This window comes from Phoca vitulina, unplaced genomic scaffold (genome assembly GCF_004348235.1).
Source record: "Phoca vitulina isolate PV1807 unplaced genomic scaffold, GSC_HSeal_1.0 scaffold18, whole genome shotgun sequence".
Classification (NCBI taxonomy): domain Eukaryota; kingdom Metazoa; phylum Chordata; class Mammalia; order Carnivora; family Phocidae; genus Phoca; species Phoca vitulina.
The window spans coordinates 15,840,616-15,867,340 of record NW_022589721.1 but is presented as its reverse complement, the minus strand read 5'-3'; the positions used below and the strand labels follow the sequence as shown (position 1 = coordinate 15,867,340).

Sequence of the window (26,725 nt, the reverse complement as noted above, 5' to 3'; positions counted from 1 at the left end):
TCCATTCATCCATCCCTGGACCCTTAGGTTGTTTCCATGTCTCGGCCATTGTAAATAATGCTGTGACGAACATGAGGGTGTGGATAACATTTCAAGCTCGCATTTTCCTACCGTTGAATAAATACCCAGAAGTGGAATTGCTGGATCATATGATACTTCTATTTTTAGTTTTTTGAGGACCCCCCCATACTGTTTTCCACAGTGGCTGCACCAATTTACATTCCCACCAACAAGTGCACAAGGGTTTCCTTTTCTCCACAACCTCGCCAACACTTGTTATTTTTGGTCTTTTTGACAATAGCCACTCTAAACAGGTGAGAGATGATAGCTCATCATGGTTTTGAATCACACTGTACTATAATATTTGACCACCATACTAATAAAATAAAATGAATTATAAATTAAAATATTTATTATAATGCCATTTCTTTCTTCTGTTGAAAAATATAGAAATCTTGAAGCCCATGGAATTTTCCTTTAGCTTTCTCTTTTTGTGTCCTTCGAAAGTTATTTACTTATCACAAGGACACCAATCATGGTAATATCTGGTAGCTCTTTTTTTTTTTTTTTTTTTGGCTGGCTTAGGGCATTATATCCAGATGTAAATATAATGATTAATTTTAAATGCCTTACTGTGAAGGCCTGCTTATCTGCTTGAGGAAAAAAAAATCACACATGAGCTCACTGCACCCTGGGAACCCTCCCAAGAGTGAGGGAGAAGCTTGTCAGAGTATGGGTAAGACGTAGGATTTATGAACCACGATTAAGACAATTGAGACGACCACAATTGAGACCCAAATAAGGCAACCTGACCTTTCTTTGCTGCCTGCTTATCAGCAAACTTTTCCCTTTGAGCCAAGGGGCAAGGAGAAAGAGGAAACAATGCAAATGTAGTTCATTTAAGTAATTAACACTTTGTTCTTACTCCACCATTGTATGCAATCGAAAGCAAGCAAAATGGCTTTAGCCTTGCTGACCCTTTGCTGAAACTGAACTCTTTCTGCTTCTAACTTCAGGTTACACCTGCCAGATTTCGATCAGGGGCTTCAAAAAACCTGTTTCTAAGAATACAGTTCTCCTTTCTCATTGTACCTTATCGGCAGTGTTCTATTAATTGAAAAAGCTGGTTGCATATGGGGGCTCAATGATTTTCCAGCCAGAGTCCGTGTGGAAGCCAGTTTCTTCATTCATGTGCTGCAGGTTATGATTTTATCCTTCCAGCTAACCCTCCAGAAGGTAGCAAAAAAATGTTAGATTGAGTAAAATACCCACTTGCCTAGATAATAGCCTTAGATAACAGTTTTCTCTTAAAGCTCTTTGATCAACATCTTATTTGTCCTTATTCTCGCTAACATGTGCAGAGAGATGATATGTTCACTGAGGGGAGGGGTCATGACCTTTCATCTTTATATCCCCAAATGTGGTGATGAGGGAACAACATAAGCCAAAGGAACAAAGCCCCTTCCCTGAAAGTGATATACTGGGCTAAGGGTGGACAGGGCACGAAACAAAGGGAGTTGAGGGTGTTTTCAAGGCAGTGATTATTAGCAATATGACCACGTGATGTAATCCTGGGAGAGAGGTGGGTAAGGGGCAATGAGAAGCTAGTAGTATTGCATGAGTTACAGGTACCTGTGGGCTGAAGAACTGATTCTAAGCACAAGCTCATCAACCACCTTTGTGCCTAGACTTTTTTTTCTGGAAGGTAAAGGCCATGGAGGTCGATGACTAGGATTTGAAACTGCAAGGCACCAAGAGTCATTTTCAGAGAGAGTTGGGTTTGCACAGATCCGTGCCTCTTCTTTGCAGGGGGGCGGTGCTGGGACCCAGAAGATCTTTGCAACTGCTGAAACCCTCTTCAGGATTGAGGGGCTTCTCCCAGCTGCCGGGACTGCTGATATCTTCAACTGTCTTTGGAACCAGCTCTGAAGAGAGCTGCCTTGCCCAAGGTCATGCCCTCCTCCCAGGGGCAGCCAACATCTAATGACTGGTCAACCCGAGGGCTGAAAGGCCTCGCCACCTCACCCCAAGCTGGGACAACTCTGAAGGGCCGTCCCAACCCCAGAGCTCCCCTTGGGGTCCGTGGGGCAGCCTGATTCTCCCTCTGCCCAAACCTACATGCTTCCCTTCCGTTGGACAGGCGTTGGCCCCAAGATTCCCACACACGAGCCTCCCCCTTGTGAGAATCGGCCGCCGGGGGACCCGGCGCGCACACCCGCCCCGCCCCCCACAGTCACCGCCAGAAGCGGGGCTCACTCACCGGACTTGGGGTTGCAGAGCACCGGGGGGCTGCTGCTGAGGGTGGGGCTGCTGCTGAAGTAGCCACTGCTGCCACAGCTGCTCATGCTGCTCCTCCGCACGGCGGACACGATCTTGATCTCCTTGCTGGGGCTGACTGCGCGGGCGGCAAACACACGCAGCTGTGAGGGCGCTGGCCTCGGTGCCCTAGAGCCGCGGGCTTTCAGCCGCCGCATGCGGCCAGGCGGGTCCTCGGACTCAGAAAAGCAAGGATTTGGGGCGCCTGGGGGGCTCAGTCGGTTAAGCGTCTGCCTTCCGCTTGGGTCGTGATCCCAGGGTCCTGGGATCAAGTCCTGCATGGGGCTCCCTGCTCAGCAGGGAGTCTGCTTCTCCCTCTCCCCCCCCTGCTCGCGAGCTCTCTCTCTCTTTCTCTCTCTCTCTCGGATGAATAAATTAAAAAATCTAAAGGAAGGGAGGGAGGGAGGAGGAGAGAGAGAGAGAGAGAAAGAAAGAAAGAGAGAGAGAGAGAGAAAGAAAGAAAGAAAGAAAAAAGAAAGAAAGAAAGAAAGAGAAAGAAAAAAGCAATTTGAATTGCAGCCTGCCACTCACTGGTAGCATAACCTGGGGCCCTTTGCTTCGGTTCTCAGAGCCTCAACTTCCCCAGCTGTGAAGTGGGAATAATGCAATCCCACAGGACTGGTACAAGGAGTGGATTATATGATGTATGGGAACGTATTCAGGCACATAAAATGTTATTTCAAGAATGACTGAGCACCTGCGGAGGAGCAGTCCCCAGAAGGATGTAAATTAACTGCTGGCTAGATGCTTAATGGATTGACAGTAATGAATGCCTCCTGATTTAAAATATATTTTTTAAAGATTTTATTTACTTATTTGACAGTCTCAGCAAGAGAGGGAACACAAGCAGGGGGAGTGGGAGAGGGAGAAGCAGGCTTCCTAGGGAGAAGCAGGCTTCCCACGAAGTGTGGGGCTCAATCCCAGGACCCCGGGATCAGGACCACAGCCAAAGGCAGATGCTTAACGACTGAGCCACCCAGGCGCCCCACGCCTCCTGATTTAATATGAAGTCACTAATCACCCAGAGCCATTGAAGAGGGAGATTAAAACATAATACCACAGGTTTAGCTCTGGAAGTGTATGTGAGGCAGCAGTTCAGGGCTCTGATCTGGTTCTCTTTGCCACAGAGGGGCTGGCTCTCAACAAGGGAGAGGAGAGAGGAAGGTGTACGGTCAAATGACAGAAGCCGTGGAGAGTCCCCGCTTAGTGCCTGGGACACAGGAAGCACAAAGTAAATGCTGGCTTTTATGGTGACCACGTCCCTTCTGTCCTCCTTCTCATCATGGTCACTTTCTGGTCTATCGGGCCCACCAGAAACAGGCAAATGTTAGTGCTAGAAAGAACAGGAACAGTTACTCTGCGTTTGCAGAAGTCTGCAGCCTGAAGGCGACACATGACTGGGGTGTGTCTGAGCACAGACTGGGTTCCTGACTGGCTGCTAATGCTCACCTTCCCTGAGGGGCTCTTGCTTGCTTCATTCTTTCTTCCCCCCTAGCTGCGTCTGCAGAGCCTGGGAGAGGGGGATGGGGGCGGACACAGTATAACAGAAGCACTAGAGTTAAGACAGAACTGGTGCGAGATCCAGCTCCGTCCACCCCTTTCTAGCTTTGTAACCTTGGGTAAGGCCCTCCAGTGCTTCATGCCTCAGTTTCTCCACCCGTAAAAGGGGATAAGAAAAGTCCTTCCTCTTAGGATATAGTGAGAATTAAAGAGGAAAACTCATGCAACCAAGCTTAGCTCAGTGCCAGGGGGCACAGAAAGGTCTCAATATAACTGCAAGTGTTCTCACCGCCACCTGCCGTAAATAACCAAGACACACATTTCACTGTGCCTTGAGTTTCAGGTTGAAGCCCAGAATGTCCAAACCTTAGGCCAACCAGTTTCTCAGGTCAATCCATGCCAAGTTTTCAGAAGAGTTGAAGATACCCCTTTAAGCACCTCTGCTTCCTCCGCAGAAGGCACCTCAAGTTAACCTTTTCCAGCTGAGCGGGGTTATCTTTGCGAACACCTGTCAGCACCATTTCTGGTAGGGGTCACTGTAAATATGGGACTGTTTGATTTTCCATGTGACATCCTGGGCTCTATGAGCTCCTCTGCTTGCTTTTCACAATTTTTCTTTGTTCTGGCTCACCGCTTCGTGACGGGTTGACAATCAGTTGCCTTTTACTTGAATATGCCCTCCTAAGTCTTTATTCACCATTAAAATATATAGCTTTTCAGTGCTGTGATTTAGAACACTGGATCATTAATGATATATAAGAATTGTTTATAAATGAAAAGCAAATCAGGTAGAATGAGAGCTTAAGAAGGCTTCTATCACAAAAAAACATAATTTGATAAAATGGTCTTCAAAACATCTAAATGGACTGCCCAGGAACAATTTGGTCATGCTAGATTTTTTTTTTTTTCATACTTCTTGTTATGAATAAATAAAAAGGTGCCAGAGAACAGCATTTCACAAAGGTGAGGTATTACTCTACTAGTTCTCAAAAGGCAAATGCACATGATCACATACACAACGAAACTGACATACCAGACATAAAACTGGTAGATTTCCGATTGTCATGGCTCTGCTTCCTCAGGCAGAAGGGACTGTCGTGAGTTTCCTGAGAGGAGGGTGATTTTTCATTGAGCAGCTCCATCAGTCTGCGTCTCCGCCGGAAGTTCATTCTGAACTGGTAGAGAAGGTTGCTGTCCACGAACGGGTGCTTGTTGGACACTGTGAAGGAGAAACAACAAGATAAGCATGCCTGGTGTCCTGGTCATGGAGCACCACAGCCTGAAGACTCCATCCAACAGGGGCAAACGTCTTCGGAAAGAGTATAATTCTCCAGATGCCACATGGCTAGTCCACACACCATCCCAAAGTCTTTCCACATGCCATGCACTTTACAAATCTGCTAACCAATTCCTCAGGAGGTGCTTTGCCTGACCTCAGCCCCCCTCCCCTATCTAAAGTCATACTCTTCCAGGTATTGTCCGAGCCGCTATATAACCTCCCGCTGAGCACTTACCACACTGTGCCCGCATTGTCCGTTCACTTCTCTGCCTTGTCCACTCAACTCTAGGCTCTCTGGGGCAGGGATCATGGTTTCATGTAGTCATGTGTCCCAGTGCCCAGCAAAGTGCTAGTCCCATAGCCATACGTCCATTCGTTTTTAAACTTTTGATTTTGAAATAATTATAGACTCACAGAGAGTTGCAAAAATAATACAGAGACCACATATCATTTGTTTGTTTGTTTTGGTGGTGGGGGGAGCCCATCTCTTTCTTCCACCTAAGTCACTCTGCTTGAGGGCCCAGACTGTGTCTTAATCATTCTGGCATCGTGAAATCCTAGATGACCGTGTTTGGCCCAGAGTAGGTGCTCAGTAAAAGACTGGCAGTGAATAGTCTGTGATGGGTAGTCAGATAAGCAGTATGTCCAGAACACAGCTAACTTTAAACTATTTAGTAGCTATACAACAGTTCTTCCTAAACCAAGATGTGGGTTTGTGGTATGTCATGAAGAGGTTACTGGGGCATGGGAAGTTGGAACACAAAGGACAGTGCAGCTAGTCTTTCCTAAAACTAAGTATATTCCATTGAAAGCCTTTCCTTTATTCTGAAATGATATCATCACAACTTTTTTGTTGTCCATTCATCCATCCATTTCTTGAATTCAAATCTGTTGAGTTAGGTTGACTACATGCTGTGTACATTTTTTTGTCCTGCAATTTATGAAATGATGGTAAAAAGAGATAAAAGGTTGCTTTTTTTTAAGTATCATTCTTGGCAATTTTTTTTGAAATGTGAAATTTAAAATTCTGTAAATCACTAGGAAAATAATCTAACACAACCCGATGAGAATCACATTAACTCATTTATCAATAGTGGTAACTAGGACAGCAGCCTCTCTAGGTTTTTCACAAATAGCATCATATGCCTGCTGGCTCAACACCAACAAATGCAATCTAGGGTTACAGTTGTATTTATCATGCACATTTGCTATGAGTAATTCTGGTTACATGAATATCCAAGTCTTAGAAAGGTGGGTCCCTATCAGGAGAGTCCCCCTGCCAACTTTTAACTTTATGATTCATATGGGTGTTTCACTGTCTTTAAATGGTGATAAACTAGTCACTTTGGCTAAATGAATTATGTTGGCCACAAAGACAAATACACTTAATTCAGTGGTAGTTCTGCAATGTTCTTCATAAATAATGCACTCTTGGGTTCAGGAGATGCTGAATGCATCCTGGACCAAGAGATAAGCCAATTACACTTTGATACGATATCTACAAATAGTGGTTCTATTGCGGATAGTCAAATTTTAATATAAATTTACTGTATCACTACATTCAATAATGCTATAATAAAATTTTGTAGAGAAGTTATTTATTTCTGGCAAACTTTTCTGAGTTTACTGAGATTTTTTTAAATCCTCAAGTTGACTTTGGCAAGAGTATCTTAAATTACAACCTGAAAATACACAGTTCTGTATACATTTATTAATACCTACTGCTTTCTCTTTGGACTGTGAATTATACAAAACATTGGCTCTGGTATAAATAAATCCAGAAAAACACTCTAAATCCAAAAAAATTCCAGAATTGCTAAAAGTAATTTAAAAAATAGTTTTAATTGAAATGGAAATTTGACTACCAATTTAATCTCCCCAGGCTTTAAATACCAAATGACCTAGAGTTGAAGTCATAGCCATGCTCCATTCTCCACCTCCCCAGCTCTCAACCACGTACAGCTCAAAAGATAAATTTGGCATCTGAGATGAAGGGGTTAAATTCAAATAGTCCTTATTCATCCTATTCCCTCTCCAATGGTGCAAATGACCTTAAACGTGACCGAATCATGGAAAACAAAAACTGGATGAGACAACAGACCACACCTGATAAGCATAATGCCAAGTGGATTGTAAGAACTCAAAAAATTATACCTTTATTATTTTACAACCACTGTTGTGATTTTTACAATTACCATCATGTGCTGATGATGCCGCCATTTGGCTTGTGGGAATTCAACTTTATGACACACTATATTTAATGGCCCACTTCAATTTTCAAGGACTTATTTGGATTTTAGTACCTGAGGAGCAGCCACACTCTGTGAAAACGAATGTCTCCACGTGTTCATCCTCCAGCTGTGTGGCTGGAACAGATGGAGTCCAATTCTCCTCTCAGAATAGAAAAGTGACAATTGCATGTGTCACCTGCATTGTTTTCAATGAATTATTTTGCTTTTAAAAGGGTTCTTTTTTTCTCTCTCATTAAAAGCTTAATGACATGAACACTGAATTTCATGCATTTGCTTTGTTTGTGAGCATGGCCTTAGGTATAACACAGATAATCGTAGTCACAAAAGCTTCAAGAGTGCAGGTAGACAACCATATTATGGCATCAATCAGTCACACATGGCATCCATTCATTTATCCAACAATGTGAGCACCTACTGTCGCACACCACCCCAGCTATCTTAGCATCGTGAGTGGACTATGACACCTCATCTGCTCATCCTTTCAAGCTCATCAAAACCAAAGTCTGCTAAAAGAGGCATTGATTCAGATAAGAACAAAACAATTAAGTTGGCACTTCATTAAACACTCTCTTAGGCTGAATAACTTTTAGAAGCTAATATTACACAATAAAAAGTGCAGGTACTAGAGTTAGATGATCTCAGTTTTGATCCCAGTTCTGCCAACCTGACTAGCAGGGTGCTTTAGGCAACTTACTAAACTTTTAACTTTGCACGGCTTTGCTGTGAAGGAAAAATGGGATAATGGATGTGAGAGATTTAGAATGTCATCTGAAATCTAGTGGTTTAAGTCTTCTTGTTCTTAGACTCCTAAAGATTGACTTTAGCCTTCGGTCATAAATTACACATGTAAACTCTCAAGAAATAAACAACAGCTAAATGACATATAGTTTATATTCCAGAGACAGAAAAGAGTTCGTTCTTCCTATACTTTAACATGACATTGACTATATTAAATACAAAGCCATTTGCTACATAGGCGACTTACTCTTTGGTAAACACAGAAGAAATAACCTAAACTCCTGGGGGAAAAAAATAAAGAGAAGGAAAGAAAAATCATTTGGGGGACGGCGATTGGCGGCTCTAAATCTTGAGGTTGTTCCAATTTTTTACTTCTCAGATCCCAACACTATACAGGACTTTTATGTAAGGTAAATGTTGTGACATAAACAATTTGACAAATTTTGTTCTTTGCTCCTTGAGAATATGAACCTCTAACCAGGAATAAATAAGAGAGAATATTCAAAGCTGACATTCAATATCTGGTTTTTCTAGTTGTGCTCTTACAATTACAGCTGTAATTGAAAGTGGTAATTAGTTATCCATTCAATTTATAATTTCTGGGACTTATGAAGACTTTCCTTCCATATGGGTAGCACTCCCAAGGGGCTTGACTTGGCTTGGTATTAAATCAAACATAAAATAAGAGTAAAATCAGGCATAGCCAGAAAGCTGAAGCCATATAACTACAAGAGGATCTAATTGCTTAGGAAAGTGGGGGTTCTAGAAGCACTAAGCTCACAATGTTGTTGATACTTGGTAAAAGAAAAGAGATCCTGATTTGCTGTGTGCCTTTACTTCTCAGAAAGCATGAGAGAAATGTCATGTAATCTACCAAAATAATAAAGTGACATACATATATTCTTTTTGTGGACAATGTGGCTACATTTTTCTCTTTTAAGTTATTAGGATGACTTCAGCAAACACAAAGAGACCTTAAAAAGTGATTATGTACAAGAGGGGAAATTGGCTTCTATTCCACTGACACATAAAATCTAAAGATGAATATAAAAATCTATCACCTTGAAATCTACAAATTCAGCTGAATATAAAAGACATTTTAAGCTTCTTATATAGTTGGAGGAAGGAAGGTCACATACCTTCATTCATCCTTGGAATGTTTGCTGGCAAATGACATAACACAAGAGGCATCATGAAATAAGCCAGCTGAATCCAGCAGTGTGATAAGGGGGGTGGGAGGGAGGTGGAGGGAGAGAACGTGCAGTTACCAACTGCTCTCTGGATGGCATTTCAACAAACCTTTTAATTTTTTAATTTTTATTTATTTTTTAATTTTTTTAAAAGATTTTATTTATTTATTTGACAGAGAGAGAGACAGCGAGAGAGGAAACACAAGCAGGGGGAGTGGGAGAGGGAGAAGCAGACTCCCTGTCGAGCAGGGAGCCTGACGTGGGGCTCGATCCCAGGACCCTGGGATCATGATCTGAGCCGAAGGCAGACGCTTAACGACTAAGCCACCCAGGCGCCCCTATTTTTTAATTTTTTAAAGATTTATCTCTTTGAGAGAGTATGAGTAGAGGGGGAAAGAGGAGGCCGAGGGAGAGAGAGAATCTCAAGCAGACTCCCCGCCGAGCTCAGAGCCCCCCAACAGTGGGTGGTCCTCAATCCCAGGACCCCGAGATCATGACCTGAGCCCATACCAAGAGCCAGCCACTTAACTGACTGAGCCACCCAGGCACCCAGGCACCTCCATCAAACCTTTTTAAAGGGTGGTCTTGGATCTGGGATCACATAAGTAACTTAGCAGAGTGAAAGAGGGCCTAAACAGAGGGGGGCAGGGAAGGATAATGGCTATCACAATGAAGAAGAACGATCATCAAGGATGAGATGGGGGGTACCATACTATAAATGCAAACTGGTACCAAAGCTAAAAGTTCTTCCAGTCACCTTTAAGACAGGAGACCCTCACTAGCTGCCATGATTAGCATCCTCCTCATCACTGTCCTCCACAGAGCAGAGGTGGATGTGGCTCACTGCTTCCCCGAGGGCACCATGGTGGGTGAAGGATCATTCTGGGCCATCAAGGCTGTCACTCCATCTTACTCCTCACTCCATTTCCTCTCGCTCGCTTTCTCATCTCCTATGGATCCCTGTACCTCCTCATAAAAGGACCACTTAGAGCCTGCAGACATTGTCTAAGAGTACTGATAAACCTCAAGGCTAAACAGGTGGCAGATCTAGTCCTCAGACTTCAGGTTTCTAAAAGGCAAATAAATTCTGCATAAGAGGGGTGCCTGGGTGGCTCAGTCGGTTAAGCGTCTGCCTTCGGCTCCGGTCATGATCCCAGGGTCCTGGGATGGAGCCCTGCATCAGACTCCCTGCTCAGTGGGAAACCTGCTTCTCTCTCTCCCACTCCCCCTGCTTGTGTTCCCTCTCTCACTGTGTCTGTCTCTGTCAAATAAATAAATAAAATCTTAAAAAAAAAAAAAAATCTGCATATGAAAATGCTGCACCTTCTCTGCCAACAAGTCCAAAGCTTTCCATTGTTTCATGTGTCCAGGGAAGGCTCTGCACTCTTTGGGCTCCCTGCTCCTGCTAATTCACCGTCCTTCAGAGTCTGAGCAACTTAGGTCACTTAGTAGGCTGCAGATTTAAAAAACTGTCAAGACTAAAAAATATTCATATCATGCTTTTTAATCATATGTTTGGTGGAAAACATGCATTGAGAACTAACTACAATAGAAGATAAAAGTAATTTTTTTTAAAATCTGAGCTATACTTAGGGCCATAATTACCCATCGCAAACCACCCTAAAGGAATGCAGAAGTTGAAAGAGCCCTGTTTCCTAAAGCAGCAAAAGTCCTTGATTCAAGAACATTAAGCAGTTGTATTTAAGTGCCTGTGCCACGTAAGGACAGAGCTAGGTGCTTGGGATACAAAACTCTTCAAAGGGCAATAACAACAGTGAGTCAGAGAACTAAAATAATTACTTCCTGAGCACCGACAACATTAAGAAGAGGATATGAAAACAGGAAATTGGTTTTAGGGTATAAAGTCCTATTAATTGATATTACTAAAACAAAACACTTCACATTCACAAAGTTAGAACCCAATTGCACTAACTCAATTGACTGAAGGGCAGAGAGGATGGGAAAGAGATGAGGAAGAAGGATGAAAGTAACTCTAGTAAGGATAGCAGAAAAGAAGAAAATCAAAACATGACATCGTGATTGTGTAGGTTTTTGCAGCTTCTGTGTCTTATTGCCAGAAATGTAAAGGTAATAAACAGAAAGTAGGTCAAATTATGTTTTCTTCTTCTCTATGCATGATTAAATAATAGCTGGGTGCGTTCCAAAGACTAGAACCTTCATTGTTAGCGATAAAACTCAAAACAAAGGGTATGTTTTTCAAAGACTAAATGATACCATAAGCGCAAGGGTCTAAACACAAATTCATTTTGTCCAGGAAATGGAATACTTCACATACAAGATTCAATGAAAAAAAAATTGTGACTCTCTTCTAGATCTTTTGGAATTGTTGGCATAAATCCAAAGGCCTAATTAAAGCACCTCAGTGTTGATTTATTTAACACGTAGACATTCAGCGTGGAGTATGGATAAGATACTGTGTAAGACCAGCATGGGTGAAGTCATCAAATTTATATTGAGCTCCACCAAGGCATTTGATGCTGAGAATGTTGATGATAACAATAATGAAAGTAACAATCAGCTAACATTTATTGAGTGATACTCTGTGCCGGGCAGGCCCTATGCTGAGCACATGCATAATTATATCATTCAGTTCTCATAGCAGCACTATGAGAGAACCATTAGAATTATTCCCATTTTACAGATGAGAAAACAGGATTACACAAAGTAAACTTGCCCAAAGTAAACTCCCATAGTTATTAACTGGAAGGTTTAAGGCAGAAACACTGACAGATTAACTCTGGAACCCCATTCCTTAATCTCCTCTCTAGACTGTCTCCCATCCAAAGATGTAATAATGCCAACGAGGAGGTAAATGAGCTGACAAACACCAAAACATCAGAATCTACTTATCCCTCATTTATTCCTATCTCTAGTTTACAGAAGGCAGTTTGGACGGGCACATTTTCCACAAAACTCTTTCTTCACCAGGCCAGAATGTTTATTACCTTGGAATTGTTCATCAAAAGGACAGAATGATGACATCGAAAACACTGTTCTGGTCTCAGATGGCCCTGGGCTGAACACCAGCTTCACTCTTTTTTTTTTTTAAGTGATGAACTGCATTGTATTTATCTAAATAATACAGACAATTTTTCCACTATCCATTACACTCAGCCTGAGAAAATACTGCCAGAATCTCCAAAGATGATTCATCTTTGATACTCATGTTTTGCCCAGTGCTGGATGCCCAGTCTTTACTAAGTTACTTAACTGCCCTGAGCTCTAGTTGTATTCATCTGGAAAATGAGTTGAAGAAATAATGGAAGGACATAGGTAAAAGGCCTGTTACAGTTTCTGGGCCAGGGGCACTCCATTAATGTTGGCCATGTGTGGGTTTCCTTGAGGGCCCAGGTTATCAGTGCCCAAAAGATACCTTTCTAAGGTATAAGCCTCTGCAGACTTTGCCTACATAGGGGAAGCATCTGGAAGCAACTCTAGGTGGACTGGAAGAAAAGGAGGCATCCAGCCTAACCCAGATCAATTCAGCAAGGCCAACAACACAGAGAAAAGCATCCAGTGGGATGCTGAAGGGACCAGAATAAAATCTTACCCAAGAAACAGGGGTGTGAACACCCACCAAAGCCTTATCCCTGGATGGCATTTTCTAACTCTTTTCAGAAAGGTTACCACAAAACATGCTGGTCCATTACTGTCGAGTAATTTATCAAGTGTTCCTTATGAGACTGAAGAGTATGGTACTTTCAAAGTAGGAAGAAGGGGATATTCAAAAAAAGAAGAAATCAGTGGTGAGATTTAGCAGTTTTTTTAAAAAAATGGTCTTCATCTATTTTCTATATAATTTATATCTGTATTCACCTTTTCTTAAACAAAACAAAACAAAAAAAGGAAGACAGATATAGGAAAAACCTTGCCTGCTTTTTAAAAAATAAGCTTTATATTTTGAAATCATTTTAGATTTATAGAAAAGCAGTAAATATAGTATAGACAGTTCCTATCTACCCCAGCACACCATAATGTTAAGATAACCATGATGCAGGGGAGCCTGGGTGGCTCAGTCATTAAGTGTCTGCCTTCGACTCAGGTCATGGTCCCAGGGTCCTGGGATCGAGCCCCGCATCGGGCTCCTTGCTCAGCGGGAAGCCTGCTTCTCCCTCTTGCCCTTCCCCTGCTTGTGTTCCCTCTCTTGCTGTCTCTGTCAAATAAATAAATCTTTAAAAAAGAAAAGATAACCATGGTGCAGTGGTCAAAACTAAGACACTGATACTGGTATCCCCAGCTATTTCAAATCTCACTTAGAGCTACAAGGAACTCCGTGTGTGGACACAAAAAGGAAACTATCCCTTGGAAGCCCAGAAGATCCCATAGTTACTTAATGATAAAGACATTTGTCCTTGTGGATGACAATAGTAGCTGCTTATCCAAAACCCACTCTCTCTTTCTTCCTCCTTTTTTATTTGCCCAGGGCAGCAGTGTGCCTGGGTAAAAGCATTCGATCCGCTGATCACCTTCCACCAAGGGGTGACCATGTGACACAGTTCTGACCCACGTGATGTAGGTGTAACTCTCAGGAAGAGGCAACCTCTCCTAAATAAAAAACAAAGTCTTGCTAGGTGACACCTCTCTGCCTTTCCATCTTCTTCCTGCCCACAGTGCAGACACGAGGCCTGGCGAACTCTAGGAATAGCCGACCAAAAATGGATGGGGCCTTATCTACGTCTTATCAGCCCAGGATTCCCCCCTGCCCCCCACAACAGGTCCCTGCCAGAGGCAGAGGGACCTCTCTGTTCTAGCCATCAGTACTACATTTTCTGTTCTTTATACCAAAAACACAATCCTGATATTGTTCCAAACGCACATCTAGAGACATGAAATCAAAAGCTTAAAAAACAAATGCTTTCTGTTTATTTGCAGCCCACACCTTGCAACAAACTGCTTGGCTCGAAGCCAAGAGGGATTAGACATAAAGTCATGCAGGCAGAAGATAATGCCTTCCAGCCACTCGGCTCTGATTCCCCTGGGATGGAACTGCTTGTGGGCAGTCCTCGGGCCTCAATTTTTACATCTGCGGAAAAGAAATTACAATAACCTCATCTTTTATCTGACGCAAGTGAAATTAATAAACAAATGGGGACCCACAGATCTCTGAAAGATAGCTCACAATAATGCCAATGCACCATTAATAATATTGTCCTGCTGCCAGTAAAAATCCAAAGGAGGCCACAATGAAGAGTAGAAGCTTAAGAAGGTGCTCCTGAACTTTGAGTTATATACCGGATAAGCCCTTTCTGAGCCAAGAGGGAACTGCCAAGATCAAAACCAGCCTAAGTGATGGCATTCAACAATTTCTGACTTGTGGAAATATTTAAAAATCAAAGGGAATATTTAAAAAACAGAGGAGAAAGAAAACATGATTGTGAAATCAGTGTGCTGGGGAAGAGAGGATTATTGTCACTGTTCCAGAAACTTGTGTGGCTGGTGACCAGCTCTATGGGGGTGTCCAAACCAGCACTGCAAAATAGAGATAACAAGGCGCTTCTTCAACAGAAATGTTCAGAATTTAGCCACAGACAAAGACCTCTGAGATGAGGGGCTGAAAAATGACACACACACTCACCAGGATACCACCCTCCCCTGTGCTGGATTCAGAAAGGTCTAGAGCTAGGCTCTCCAGAATGAGAGCCACAGGACACGTGGGGCTGCCAAGCACTTAAAGTGTGGCAGAGTCCTAATTGAGATGAGCTCTGGATTTTATTTTATTTATTGTTATTATCTTTTTTTAAGTAGGCTCCACGCTGGGCATGGAGCCCAACACGGGGCTTGAACTCACGACCCTGAGATCAAGACCCGAGCTGAGATCAAGAGTCGGATGCCTAACTGGCTGAGCCAGCCAGGCGCCCCTGCACTGAATTTTAAAAGTTTGAGTAAGAAAAATAAGAACGTAAAATAGCTGATTGGTATCTGTCATGTTGACTATATTTTGAAATGATATTTTGGAGATGGTGAGTTAAAATATATTATTGAGATTAACTTCACCTGCTTCTACTGTTTTTACTGTGGCTCTTAGAAATTTTAAAAGGACATCTATGGATTGCATTTGTGGCTCACATCATGTTTCCATGGGAAATGGGATCAGTCTAGAGTAGAGGCTCATATACCATAGGAACAGACGAGCTAACCACCAAACAAGTTCTTGCCTTTACGTGTAGCACTTTGAGAGCTACCTGTCATAGAAGAGAACTCTTATCCCAAGCTTCTGACAGCTGAGTGATCGAGGGTTCTTGTTACTGCAGTCCCTTTTCCTGTCCCCGCCCCCACACTATGTCCCCTATCCTATTTCCTTCATTTTGACGCGGAAGCACGTTATGTTCCCACTTGATAGGAATCCCTGCTTGAGATTATGCTCTAAGCAACTGTCAAAGAAGACTTTAGAGAGACAGGAGTGAGCCAGTGGGAAAAACCAACACCTACTCCTTCTCCCTGGGCATGGCGGCTTTGGTAATTTCCAATCAGACTGCAACCTGTGCAGGAGCCAAAGGAGTGGCTACAATAAAATGGAGAGAATACAGACTCCAATATGCAAGCCTTTCTTGGATAGAAGGAGAGAGGGGAGGGGGTGGGCTCCTCATTGGGTCCAGTGTCATCACTGGGACAGAGAAGAAAGTGAAAGGGAGCTTTTTAGAAAAAAGCTAGATAAAATGTTAGAACCTTTAAATTTTATGTCAGTTTTAAAATAATTTACATAAATAATTTTACAAAAACATTACTCTCCAAATTAGATTAAATTTGGTTATGAACATTAATAAACACGTATTTTTTCAATTGTAATCTGGATATATGTGTGTGTGTGTGTAATTCCTTCTTAAATTTTAACTTAATACCGTTGCATAGTCACACCGATCAGAGTTGACATATGGTCAGTTTTACACCTAGCAATCACTCCCTCGTACAAATATGCTTTAGCTTGTTTAGCCATTCCTGGCAGAAGAGGGGAGGAGGGGGCTGGAGGAGGAGCTGGAGGCCCAAACACAAAAAGACAATCCAGACATACTGTCTGAGATGGGAGTGTCAGCAAAGAGGAACTGAGTTAATGTGAACGTGAGTGGCTAAGGATCTCGAGCCAGGAGTGGCTAGTTGGGGACTTACTAGAGGAATAACCACGAGAGACTGCAGGACAGCAGCAAGGATGAAATGCTGTGAGAATAATCCTTGTAACTGCCCAAGGAAAACCTGGGTCCCAGACATGAATCCTTGCCCAAAGTTCCCAGTCTCCCAGCTACAAGAGACTGACGCAAGGAACTTACTCAAGATTGACAGAGTCAGAGCTAGAAAATGGTCTGCGATGGAAAAGAGAATGGAGGTATTCCATTCTTTAAAGGAGAGCCTCTTAACTTTTTGTCCCACCCCTTCCACTCTGCCTTGAGGGCTATGGTCAAGCTCATGTCCATCAGTAGCCAGAACTTTACACCACAGTGCTTCCTGACCAGTAGGAGAGGGTAGGGGCATATCATGAACAGCAATCTGAACTGTCCATTCCACCCTGATATGTCTTTCTAATGAACCTGAGACCCTGGCTTACAGGTCCCACTAAAAATGACCACTGAAATCCAGATAAGTCCTTAAATTACCATGTAACACCTCGCTGAGTAGTACTTAATACAAGACTGCATAACTTCCATATACTTCAACTGCACAGAGATTGTGTTGTTGTACTCTAAGACTTCCTCATGCTATTAAAAAATGCTGCACCTGGGTAAACTGAGGACTACATAGGGCCGGGATACCGGACAACAAGCTAGCAGGAGCGAGGCAAGAGTTGGTAGGACCACAGGCTTCAAAGCCAAACACTGTCTGTATAGCAAGATCAGTGTCTGTGGACCTGACAAGTTATACTAATGTCAACTAAAGACGGAAATATCTGCAGTTACGACACTGTTCACAAAAGCCCTCTGTTCCTTATGCTTTGCACTCTTTTGGAAGATTACATGAGATAAGGTATCTCTCATTACCTTCATACTTTCTAGTAGTTAAGCCTTGGTGTAGCTAAACACCTGTTTTCCTTTAACCAAAATCAACACTTTAATGTGTGCCAATGCATTAGCCCTTGACTTCACCAAGCAACCTTGTTCCCTTATGTTTGCACTGCAACCACATTCTGGCTGTGTACATATCAGAAGACGCAGTGGGATAATTCCCCAAAATTCCAAATTGAGAAAGCAAAACAATTTTATTAGATTGTGGCTGTTGATAAAGATTATGCTTGAAATAACTATTGAAAGCAGATTGAGAAAATATTCTCCCCAAGCATTATTTTTTTTTCCTATTCAGAGTTTGACATTTAGGAGTGAAGAATGATTATACTAGTTGCAAATGCTGCAACACTGTCATCTAAAGGAACAGGGAAAACAATACCAAGTGCATTCATTTGGGGGAGAAGGATTAAATGAACTAACAGTGGTAAAGAACAGCCTATCACTTTTGCCTGCCTTAGCACTCATTTCCCTTTGGTAACAGAACTTTCAACTTTTCTTTTTTTCTTTCTTTCTTTCTTTCTTTCTTTTTTTTTTTTTTTGTGAACAATGGCCCTCCCCTACCTGGTGAGTCTGCCAGTCAAAGGGTTCTGCCCATCTTGGGTCAAGACGTGGGCATGTGACCTAGGGTTCAGCCAATCACAATCTCTCTAGAGTTGAGACTGAGCAGATTCCCTGGCTGTAGGTGGCTGGAAGGCATGGCCCTTTAGTCACAAGTTCCTGGCACCTGGATCCCCAAGAACTACTCTAGTTCTTCAGGCATCTGGTTTTTCAATGTTTCCTTTAACTGTTGGCTAGCTCTGCCATATGTTGAAAGCAAATGATGACTGGGGCTGCTTATAATCAAAGAACTATAGCTGGTATAAATACTCTGCCCTGTGCCCGGCAAATGGCAAGGCCTCAACAGGTGGTCATTACCGTCATCCATTCATTGAACACATTTTTACTGAATAGTTAATATACAAATGCCAAGCCACTGGGGATACAGAGAGAGAAAACAAATTCTCTGCCCTCAGCATTTACATTCTAGTTAAGGGTAAAGAAAGATGAAGATACTGACTGGGTACCATCTGTAATAGAAAAATCTTCATTTGTTGGAGGCAAGAAGTTACCAAAAGCAAAAAGTAAGAGAACGTGAGTAGGAGAGTCTTGATGGACAGGAAGGGAGGGTAGGCCAGCAAGGGTAGGTTCCCATTGACAAAGACTCTCTCCTTGTTCTGACTTTATAGCCAGGTTCCCCTGAACCCTCTTTTCGATGAGGCCTTGACTTTGCCCGTCTCTCCCCCCCCCATCCTGTCTTTGGCTTTCTCAGCCAGCCCAGTCTTGTAAAGAATCCGCTAAGTCAGCTGAGTAAGAACCTCCACCCACCTCGATACCCAATCACACTTGATATTTGACAAGTTTCTCATCCTCCATCTTTGATGTATAAGTCCTTGGCCTACCTTTCAAAAGAATTCTCTTAAATTGGTTTAGCAGGAATCCCCCTACCCTTGATGCCTCCTTTTAATACATTTCCACCCCCGACCCCCTCACCCTGTCCCATGGCTACAAATCCCCACTTGTCCTTGTTGTATTCAGAGTTGAGCCCCATCTCCCTCCCCTACTGCAATAGGTCTTAGGGCAAGTCTTCTTTACTGTTTTAACAACTATCAGAATGCTTTCTTTTCTGCAGTATCACTCAGTCTTGGGCAAGTTGAGATCTTGCCTTCAGCCTCAATCATCAGGGCTGTTTTTCTTCCTTTCTTCCTTCCTCCCATCTCTCTCTTTCTCTCTCTCATTCTTTCTTTGGCCAGGCTATTTCAGGCTTAGGCTGAACCCTGTCAGTGATCTTAATTACTGGAAAGATGGGGTCAATTCCTGTCTCGATCTGGCATCTAGCTTCCTGTGCGGCAGATTCCAAGTTCCCTCTCCAGGGCTGTCAGAGTGAATGTCTCAGCTACTGTCTTGCACTGGAGAAGGGGATAATCACCACTATCCCCTGAGCAGCTGGGAGGATTAAAAAGATAATATACATAAAAGAGCTTTGGGAATTGCAAATGTTATATAAATATATGCTTAAAACAAAAGAAAAAGAAAGAGGGCTTGATGAAGTGTTGAAATTGTTGAAGTGCTCTGACTAAATCTTTCAAAGAGGAAATTATACGCCTGGACAGAGCTGCACTAGCCTGATTATCCAGGGTCAGCTGCTGCAGCTGTGAGCAATTTACCCACGTGATTATCGGGTTTCTATCTCCCTTCATGTAAGGAAGAGATACTGGGTAGAGCTAGAGCAGTGGAGGGAGATACCTGATGTGAGTAAAGAAATGTGTTCGTCGCATTTGCAAAGGTTACACAAAAATCTCAAGGTATCTGGTCATTGTCTGGGGAAAGGGAATCGTATATGTTATGAGCTAACCATTTTTATGGTTACATCTGCCAGGCAGTATGAGCTGATGCAATAAAAGTTGGGGAATTTTTTCCTAATCTTATGGAGCTTATAGTTAGGGTCCAGTCGTCTTTAGCGGTAAGAACCAGATTGCCGGGATTTGAATCTTGAATCCACCATTGACCAGCTCTTGTCTTCAGCAAGTTACTTAAGCTCATCTTTAAGATGGGAATAATTATGATACCTAACAGTTATGGAGAGGAATAAATGAGTCAATGAGTAGAGTGACTAGAACAGTGGCTGGTACATGGGAGGGGCTCTATAAATTTTAACTGTTATTTGCCGTTGATCAGATCGCATACAGTAGCTGGTATCTGGGGCCATAAGCGGTAGGCGCTGTTCGGAAAGCTTTGCCAACTGCTATTATTGAATTCTCATGGCAGCTCTGTGCAGCCCTGATCCAGAAGGGCTCACTGGGGGGCACCTGGGTGGCTCAGTCGGTTGAGTCTGCCTTCGGCTTGGGTCACGATCCCAGTGTCCTGGGATCGAGCCCCGCATTGGACCCCTTGCTCAGCAGGAAGTCTGCTTCTCCCTCTCCCTCTGCCCCTCTCCACCCCTTGTGCTCTCTTTCTGTCTCAAATAAATAAATAATCTTTAAAAAAAAAATAATAATAATAAAGGGCTCACTTGGGGGGCCTGGCCTGTGGCTCGCATCTGGGAACTTGGCTTTTGGAAAGTTCCCCAAGTTACTGACTGATAAGGCCACTTTACCTGGTGCACTGCATGCTGCTATACCAACCTGCCTAGATTGTTTGCACAAACACTATGATTTAGGGAGAACACGTGCTTTTTTTCGGAGAGTCTGGACGGGTAGTTGCGGCCGGCCAAGCAGGCAGAGCGCACCTCCATGAGCAGCCCCCAACAAAAACCTTGTACTTGAGTCTCAAGTGGGCTCTGCCCGAGCAGAAGCACTGCACATGCATTATCACATGGCCCTACTGGACAAAGGAGCCAGATCTGTGTGGCTCTGGGAGGGAGGACCCAGGAAACCTGTCCTGGATTTCTCCAGACAACACCTGAGGTATCTTTTGCCCCTGAGGCCCCTTCTCTGTGGCCTTTCACCATAATAAATCTTAGCCCTGAGTCCAACTCTATGTTGAGTCCTTCTAGTACATGTGGGAGGTCATATGCTCTCCCCCCACAGAGTAAGTAAATAACTCTCAAAGGTGTATAATGTGACTCTAATTTCATAAATCTCAAAACCTAAGGAATGGAAGAATTGAGACGTTGACATAGTCACTCAGCAGGTGGAGGAGCTGGGACCTAATTCCTGTCTGTCTCCCTCCCAAGACAGTGTTCATCCCACTGTGTGAGGCGGCCACACCCAGTTACATACATCCTGGGCCAAGGAAAACGTCTGTTTCAGGCACAACACCTAGTAGCTACTGGTTAGCTATACACCCTTGGGAAAGATCTTAAGGGCTCTGCACTTCTGAATTCTTCACTGTAAAACTGTAGTAATAATAATAATAATAATAATAATAATACCAATGTCACAGAATTGCTGTGAAAATTTAATAAGATTATATCTCATATATGTGAAGCATATACACATTAAATATACAATATATTAAAATCTATAAAGTATTTAGCCCAGTACCTGGTATACAGTAAACCTTAATAAATGAAAAAGCTGGATAAATATGTACATATGTGGTCAACATACATACATTTGTATCAATATATACATATATGCATGCATGTGTATATATACACATAGACACACACACACTTACATACATAGGCTTGTACGTTAATGATTCATCTCCAAGTTCTGTCTTGATTATAGAACATCATTCACCATTTATAAATGAAGCTAGTTTAGGATTTCATAGCAGGACTGATTTTTATGTCTACTGGCTTCAATCTAGGGAACCACACTTATCCAGAAATTTTCTGGATAACCTAATGTCTGACTTTCTTTAATATTTAAATTGTGAAGTTAATTATTAGCTGGAGAATTCAGAGCTTTGCTTAAGACACTAACTGTATTTGTCATTAGCTCTAATATACACATACGAGGTGGCCATATTTTCATAACTCAAACGTAGAACCTGTAATCTAGCAATGAATTGCTGGACTGGGAAACTGGGACTCCCTTGGAAACTCTGACGTCTATACATAGAGAATATTCAATCCTCCTGAAACTATGGAAAGCAAACTTCTGGGGTTAATATTTGCTCTCAGTAATGCCTTCTTTTATCCTTTACATTACAACTTTATGGAGTTTTATGTTGATAGCATTACGAAATTACAATGTAGTTGAAGTATAATTACTAGCTCCTGGGAAATCATTTGGAAACAATTCCTGGCACCCTCTCTCTTCACTCTGAAGATGTTACAGTATTAGTCAGTAAACTGTAGTTTAAGAAGCTGGTTTTCTCTGGCACTTGGTATCACCAAGTTTTCTGTCTATAGCAAAGACAACAGAACTAACTCTAACCCAAATGCACCATTTTTCACTGTGGAAAGCCCCATACTCCTACCAACTTTGAGTTCACACTTATTAGCAAATACCCATTTGGATGTTATTACCTGAGCGCCCTCAGACAAAATCTTTAGCCTACTGGTGCCTTGGTTTCCTTTTCTGTAAAATGATGAGAATAAGAACACCTGCCCTATAGTCAACAATACTATATTGGGCACTTAGAAGTTTGTTAAGAAGATTGACCTCATGGGAGGTTCTTACCACAATAAAATAAATTTAGCAATAATAACAAAAAGCATATCTGCCTCAAAAGAGTTTAAGAGGTTTAAATAAGTCAATATTTGTGAAATCATTAGAACGGTGCCTGCCACGGGGTGTAAAATAAATAAATGAAATGTACAGTACTTTTTCTGTTCGCGAATTGGTTCTATTCCACATTCGAGTCCCAACAAGACTCTAAGATGTCTAGGGCCAGAGACCATGTGGGCACCCTACTTTCTACCCAGCTTCCCGCCCTCAGTGAGCTTAGCACAGTAGCAGACATATGAGGCCATGAATAAACGGCTGTGAGTTTAATCATGGCAAGGTCACATAGGAGAAACCACCCTGGAATATACTGAGTGGCTTGAGTGCCTCTCTGATCAATGCCTCTGGGTCAATGGGTTTCAAAATACTTGACCCCAGCACACAGTAACAATTTGTATGTGGCAAGTCAATACACACAAGAATATGTCCATATGTTTATGTAATTATCTCACTGAAATCAAAGTTTTACAAAACAATACTTAACCTTACTATGTAAACTATGCTCTGATATTTTCTATCCTATTTAAATCCTCCAGTCCAGGGCATCTCAAACTTTAATGTGCCTTCAAACCACCTGAGGGTCATGCTAAAATGTAGATTAGATTCAGCAGGACTTGGTAGGATCAGAGATTCTGTTTCTATCATTCTAGACCGTACTTTGTGTAGTAGTCATGCTGGGAATGGCTCTCTAAATTGATTTCACAGCCCACTAAAGGGTTGCAATCTGCAGCTGTAAAACACTGCTCCAAATAATTCTGAAAGTGCCTTTCATCTCTTTAATTCCATTATCTTCCTAACCTTGGGATAGAAATCCAAGGCCTGTACAGAAGTAGGGGTATGGGAGTTCACAGCAAGAATGACTCAAGTAGGGATGCCTGGGTGGCTCAGTTGGTTAAACGTCTGCCTTCGGCTCAGGTCATGATCCCAGGGTCCTGGGATCGAGTCCCACACTGGGGTCCCTGCTCAGGAAGGAGCCTGCTTTTCTTTCTGCCTGCCACTTCCCCTGCTTGTGCACGCTCTCTCTCTCTGACAAATAAATAAATAAAAATTAAAAAAAAAAAAGAATGACTCAAGTATTACCTTTCCTATTGACTTTTAGGTTGATATGCTTACCTGGTTCTCAGCCCTGTCCTCACTGTTCAGAACATATATCTTGCAACTATGTTAATAAATTGAGCACTTATTAGGATCAGGGCATTGAACTGAGTGCTTTATATCTACCACATCTATTCCTACAACCACCTGTGTAGATATTCCCATTTTATAGATGAGAGAAGGCAAGTAGCTATAACTGGTGGAGTTGGGATTCCAGAGCCTACGTTCTTGTGATAGCCAGCCTCTAGGATGGCTCCGGTGATCCTTGCCTCCTGGTATTCACACCCTTGTATCGTCCTCTCTCACACCGAATAGGGCCGACCTGGTCACCAGTGGAGTACTGAGGAAATGACAGTGTGTGATTTCCAGGGCTCACTTAAAAGATATTATAGTTTCTGTCTTGCATTCTCTTAGATTCTCCCTCCGCAAGAAGCCAGGTTGCCATGTCCTAAGAATTCTCAAGCAGCCTTATGAAGAAGTCCAGACTGCAATGGACTGAAGCTTTCTGCCAACATCCAGCACCAACCCGTGAGGCATACAAGTGAGCCATTGTGGAGGCCAATCCTGTGGCCGGTCAGGCCTTCCGACAACAGTAGCCCTCGACTGACATCTTTGCAATATCACGAAGAGACCCCACCCCAGAACCACCCAGCTAAGCCTCTCCCAATTTCCTGACCCACAGAAACTGTGGGAGGTGATAAACATTTATTATTGTTTTATACCTTTAATGTCTGGGGTAATTTCTGATGCAGCAGTAGATAACTAATATCATTCTTAACCAATAGTTTATGCCACCATCATTATGAGTCAGCCCTAAAAGGAAAGTCAAACTCTTATGAGGCCTATTGGATGAGCTCTTCATTGTGGCAGCTTGCACCATGGTTCAGCAAATGTTCATCCTCCCCTTGCAACCAACTTTGTGAGGAGCATCTAATTCCCATCGGGACTGGACCAGGTGACTTGCTGTAGCCAACTGGACATGGGTGTTGAGGATGTTAAATCGCATCTGAACAGAAGTTTTTGGAGACACTATATGGATCTGCCTGCCCTCGTTAGCTTCTGCCCTCATCTACAAAAACACTATATCCCAGAAAGTAGATGTTCCTTTATAGCCTGGGTCCCAGCATGAGAATGCACGGCCAGCCCAGCTGAACCTGAGCCCAGTTTGGAGACAGGCCAAGCTGAGCCCAAGCCCATGCAGAGGCACAACTGACCTACAGACCCATGAGTGAGAAATAAATGCTTGTGGTTGTAAGCCACCAGACTTTAGGACTGCTCGTTACGTCAGCAGATGCTGCCCCACACACTCACCATGCTGTATGATGCCGTGTTCCATAAGCCGGTGGCACAGCTGCTCTGCCTCCTTCCGCGTGGTGGCCTCTCCTTCCTGGACTAGCCAGTCCAGGAATTCAGACGCCATGAAGGTGCGCTCGTACTTGACCCCTTCCTCCTCCCTGGGTTGCAGCAGTGTGTTTTCAGGGCTCATCAGCCTGGGAGGAAGGAAGAGAAGAAAAATAAACCTCCATAGAGGGAAAATAGCTCCTTTGAAATCCTACATCGTAGGTTTCTGCGAAGTCTCACGGCAAAGTTGTTAGACAGACAGATGTGGCCGTCATGTGCTGTTACAAATGTAATTTCTAACAGAAGGACCTGCTTCAGGAGTGAACAAAATGCATTTTCTCCTGGTAATTAAGAAAAAAAAAAAAACCGGTGGGGTGCCTGGCTGGCTCAGTCAATAGAGCATGCAACTCTTGATCTCAGGGTTATAAGATCAAGCCCCACGTTGGGTGTAGGGATTACTTAAAAAAAGAAGAGAAAAGAAAAAGGAAAAGAAAAAGAAAGGAAAGGAAAGGAAAGAAAAAACAAACAAACCTGGAAATGTAATCCAAAACCCGCATTAGCAGACTGCATTCAGTTTTGCCACCTTGAAAAGGACAATTTATTGACCCAGCCCCACCCCACCTTTCTAAAAAGGATAGTATTTCTTTCCTAAAGGAGTCACTCAGTTTCACAAACTATTGGGCTAACAAGATGACTGCTATGGATTGAATGCTTGTGTCCCCTCAAAATTCATATACTGAAATGCTAATGCCCAGTGTGATGGTATCTCAGGAGCTGGGACCTTTGGGAGGTGGTTATTTCATGAGGGTGGGGCCCCCATGATGGGATTACTACCCTTGCAAGAAGAGACAGAGAACTTGCTTCCCCCTTCTTTCTTGAGGAGGATATAAGGAGAAGACTGTCTGCAAACCAAGGAGAGGGCTCTCACAAGACACCAGATCTGTGTGGCGCCTAGATCTTGGACTTCCCTGCCTCCCAGCTGTGAGAAATAAGAGTTGATTGTTTAAGCTACCCAGTCTGTGGCATTTGCAGCCTGAACTGATGTAAGCCACTCCTTCACAACACCCCCGTCCCCACAGAGCTTGTTTCTCACGCCTCCTTCTCCAGCATTCTCCAACTGCCCTCGCTTCTGTCCTTACCACACCTCCGAATAAACTCCTGCTGGGGCTAGAGTACTCTCCCTTGCATCCATATATGATGGGCATTTTGTGGATCCCCATTTTGGTTGATGTTAACAGCATTAGATGCGACTGACCATTTCCCTCACCCAGAGGGGCATTACCCTGTCCTGGTTTCCCTCCTATCCCTCTGTTCCTACCTCCTTCTCAGTTACCTTTGTGTTGGCTCCTCCTTGTCTCCCTGGACTTTAAAGGCTGGAATCTCTTGAGATTCGGTTCCCCAGATACCTCTTTTCTCATTGCTTAGTCTCTCAGGGAAGTTCTTTCATTCCCCTGGCTTCAACTGCCATCCATGCCCCAAAGATCCCCAAATTTATGTCCCTGGATCAGGCCTATATTCCCAACTCCCGGCCTTTGTATCCATACGGATATCTCAAAGACACCTCAAAATCAACAAACCCAGACCTGAACTCAGGTTCTTCCCCCAAACCTAGTCCTGTGCCAGTGAGTGCTTCCATCATCCCGCCAGAAAACAAGACAGCATCCTTTATGCCTCCAACTTCCTCATCCCCCCTGTCCAGGCAGTCATAGGAATTGTGAATTTTATGCCCCAAATCATACTCATATATGTCCAGGCCTTCCCATCTCCAATGCTGCCACTATCTTAGCCCATAATACCAATACCTTTAACCCAATTACAATGGTTTCTTCATTAGACTTCACTATGT

The 26,725-nt window shown here is 43.1% G+C and overlaps 1 protein-coding gene across 1 annotated transcript in view; it reads right to left on the bottom strand.

Moving 5' to 3' along the window:
• DEPTOR (DEP domain containing MTOR interacting protein) overlaps window positions 1–26,725 on the bottom strand; it is a 122,759-nt gene that overhangs the window by 34,441 nt on the left and 61,593 nt on the right. The window contains exons 4-6 of the mRNA XM_032415698.1: window positions 24,850–25,028; window positions 4,850–5,035; window positions 2,261–2,395 (exon numbers count right to left, since the gene is read on the bottom strand). Coding sequence (XP_032271589.1) covers window positions 2,261–2,395; window positions 4,850–5,035; window positions 24,850–25,028 — 500 coding nt within the window. The remainder of the gene's footprint in view (window positions 1–2,260; window positions 2,396–4,849; window positions 5,036–24,849; window positions 25,029–26,725) is intronic.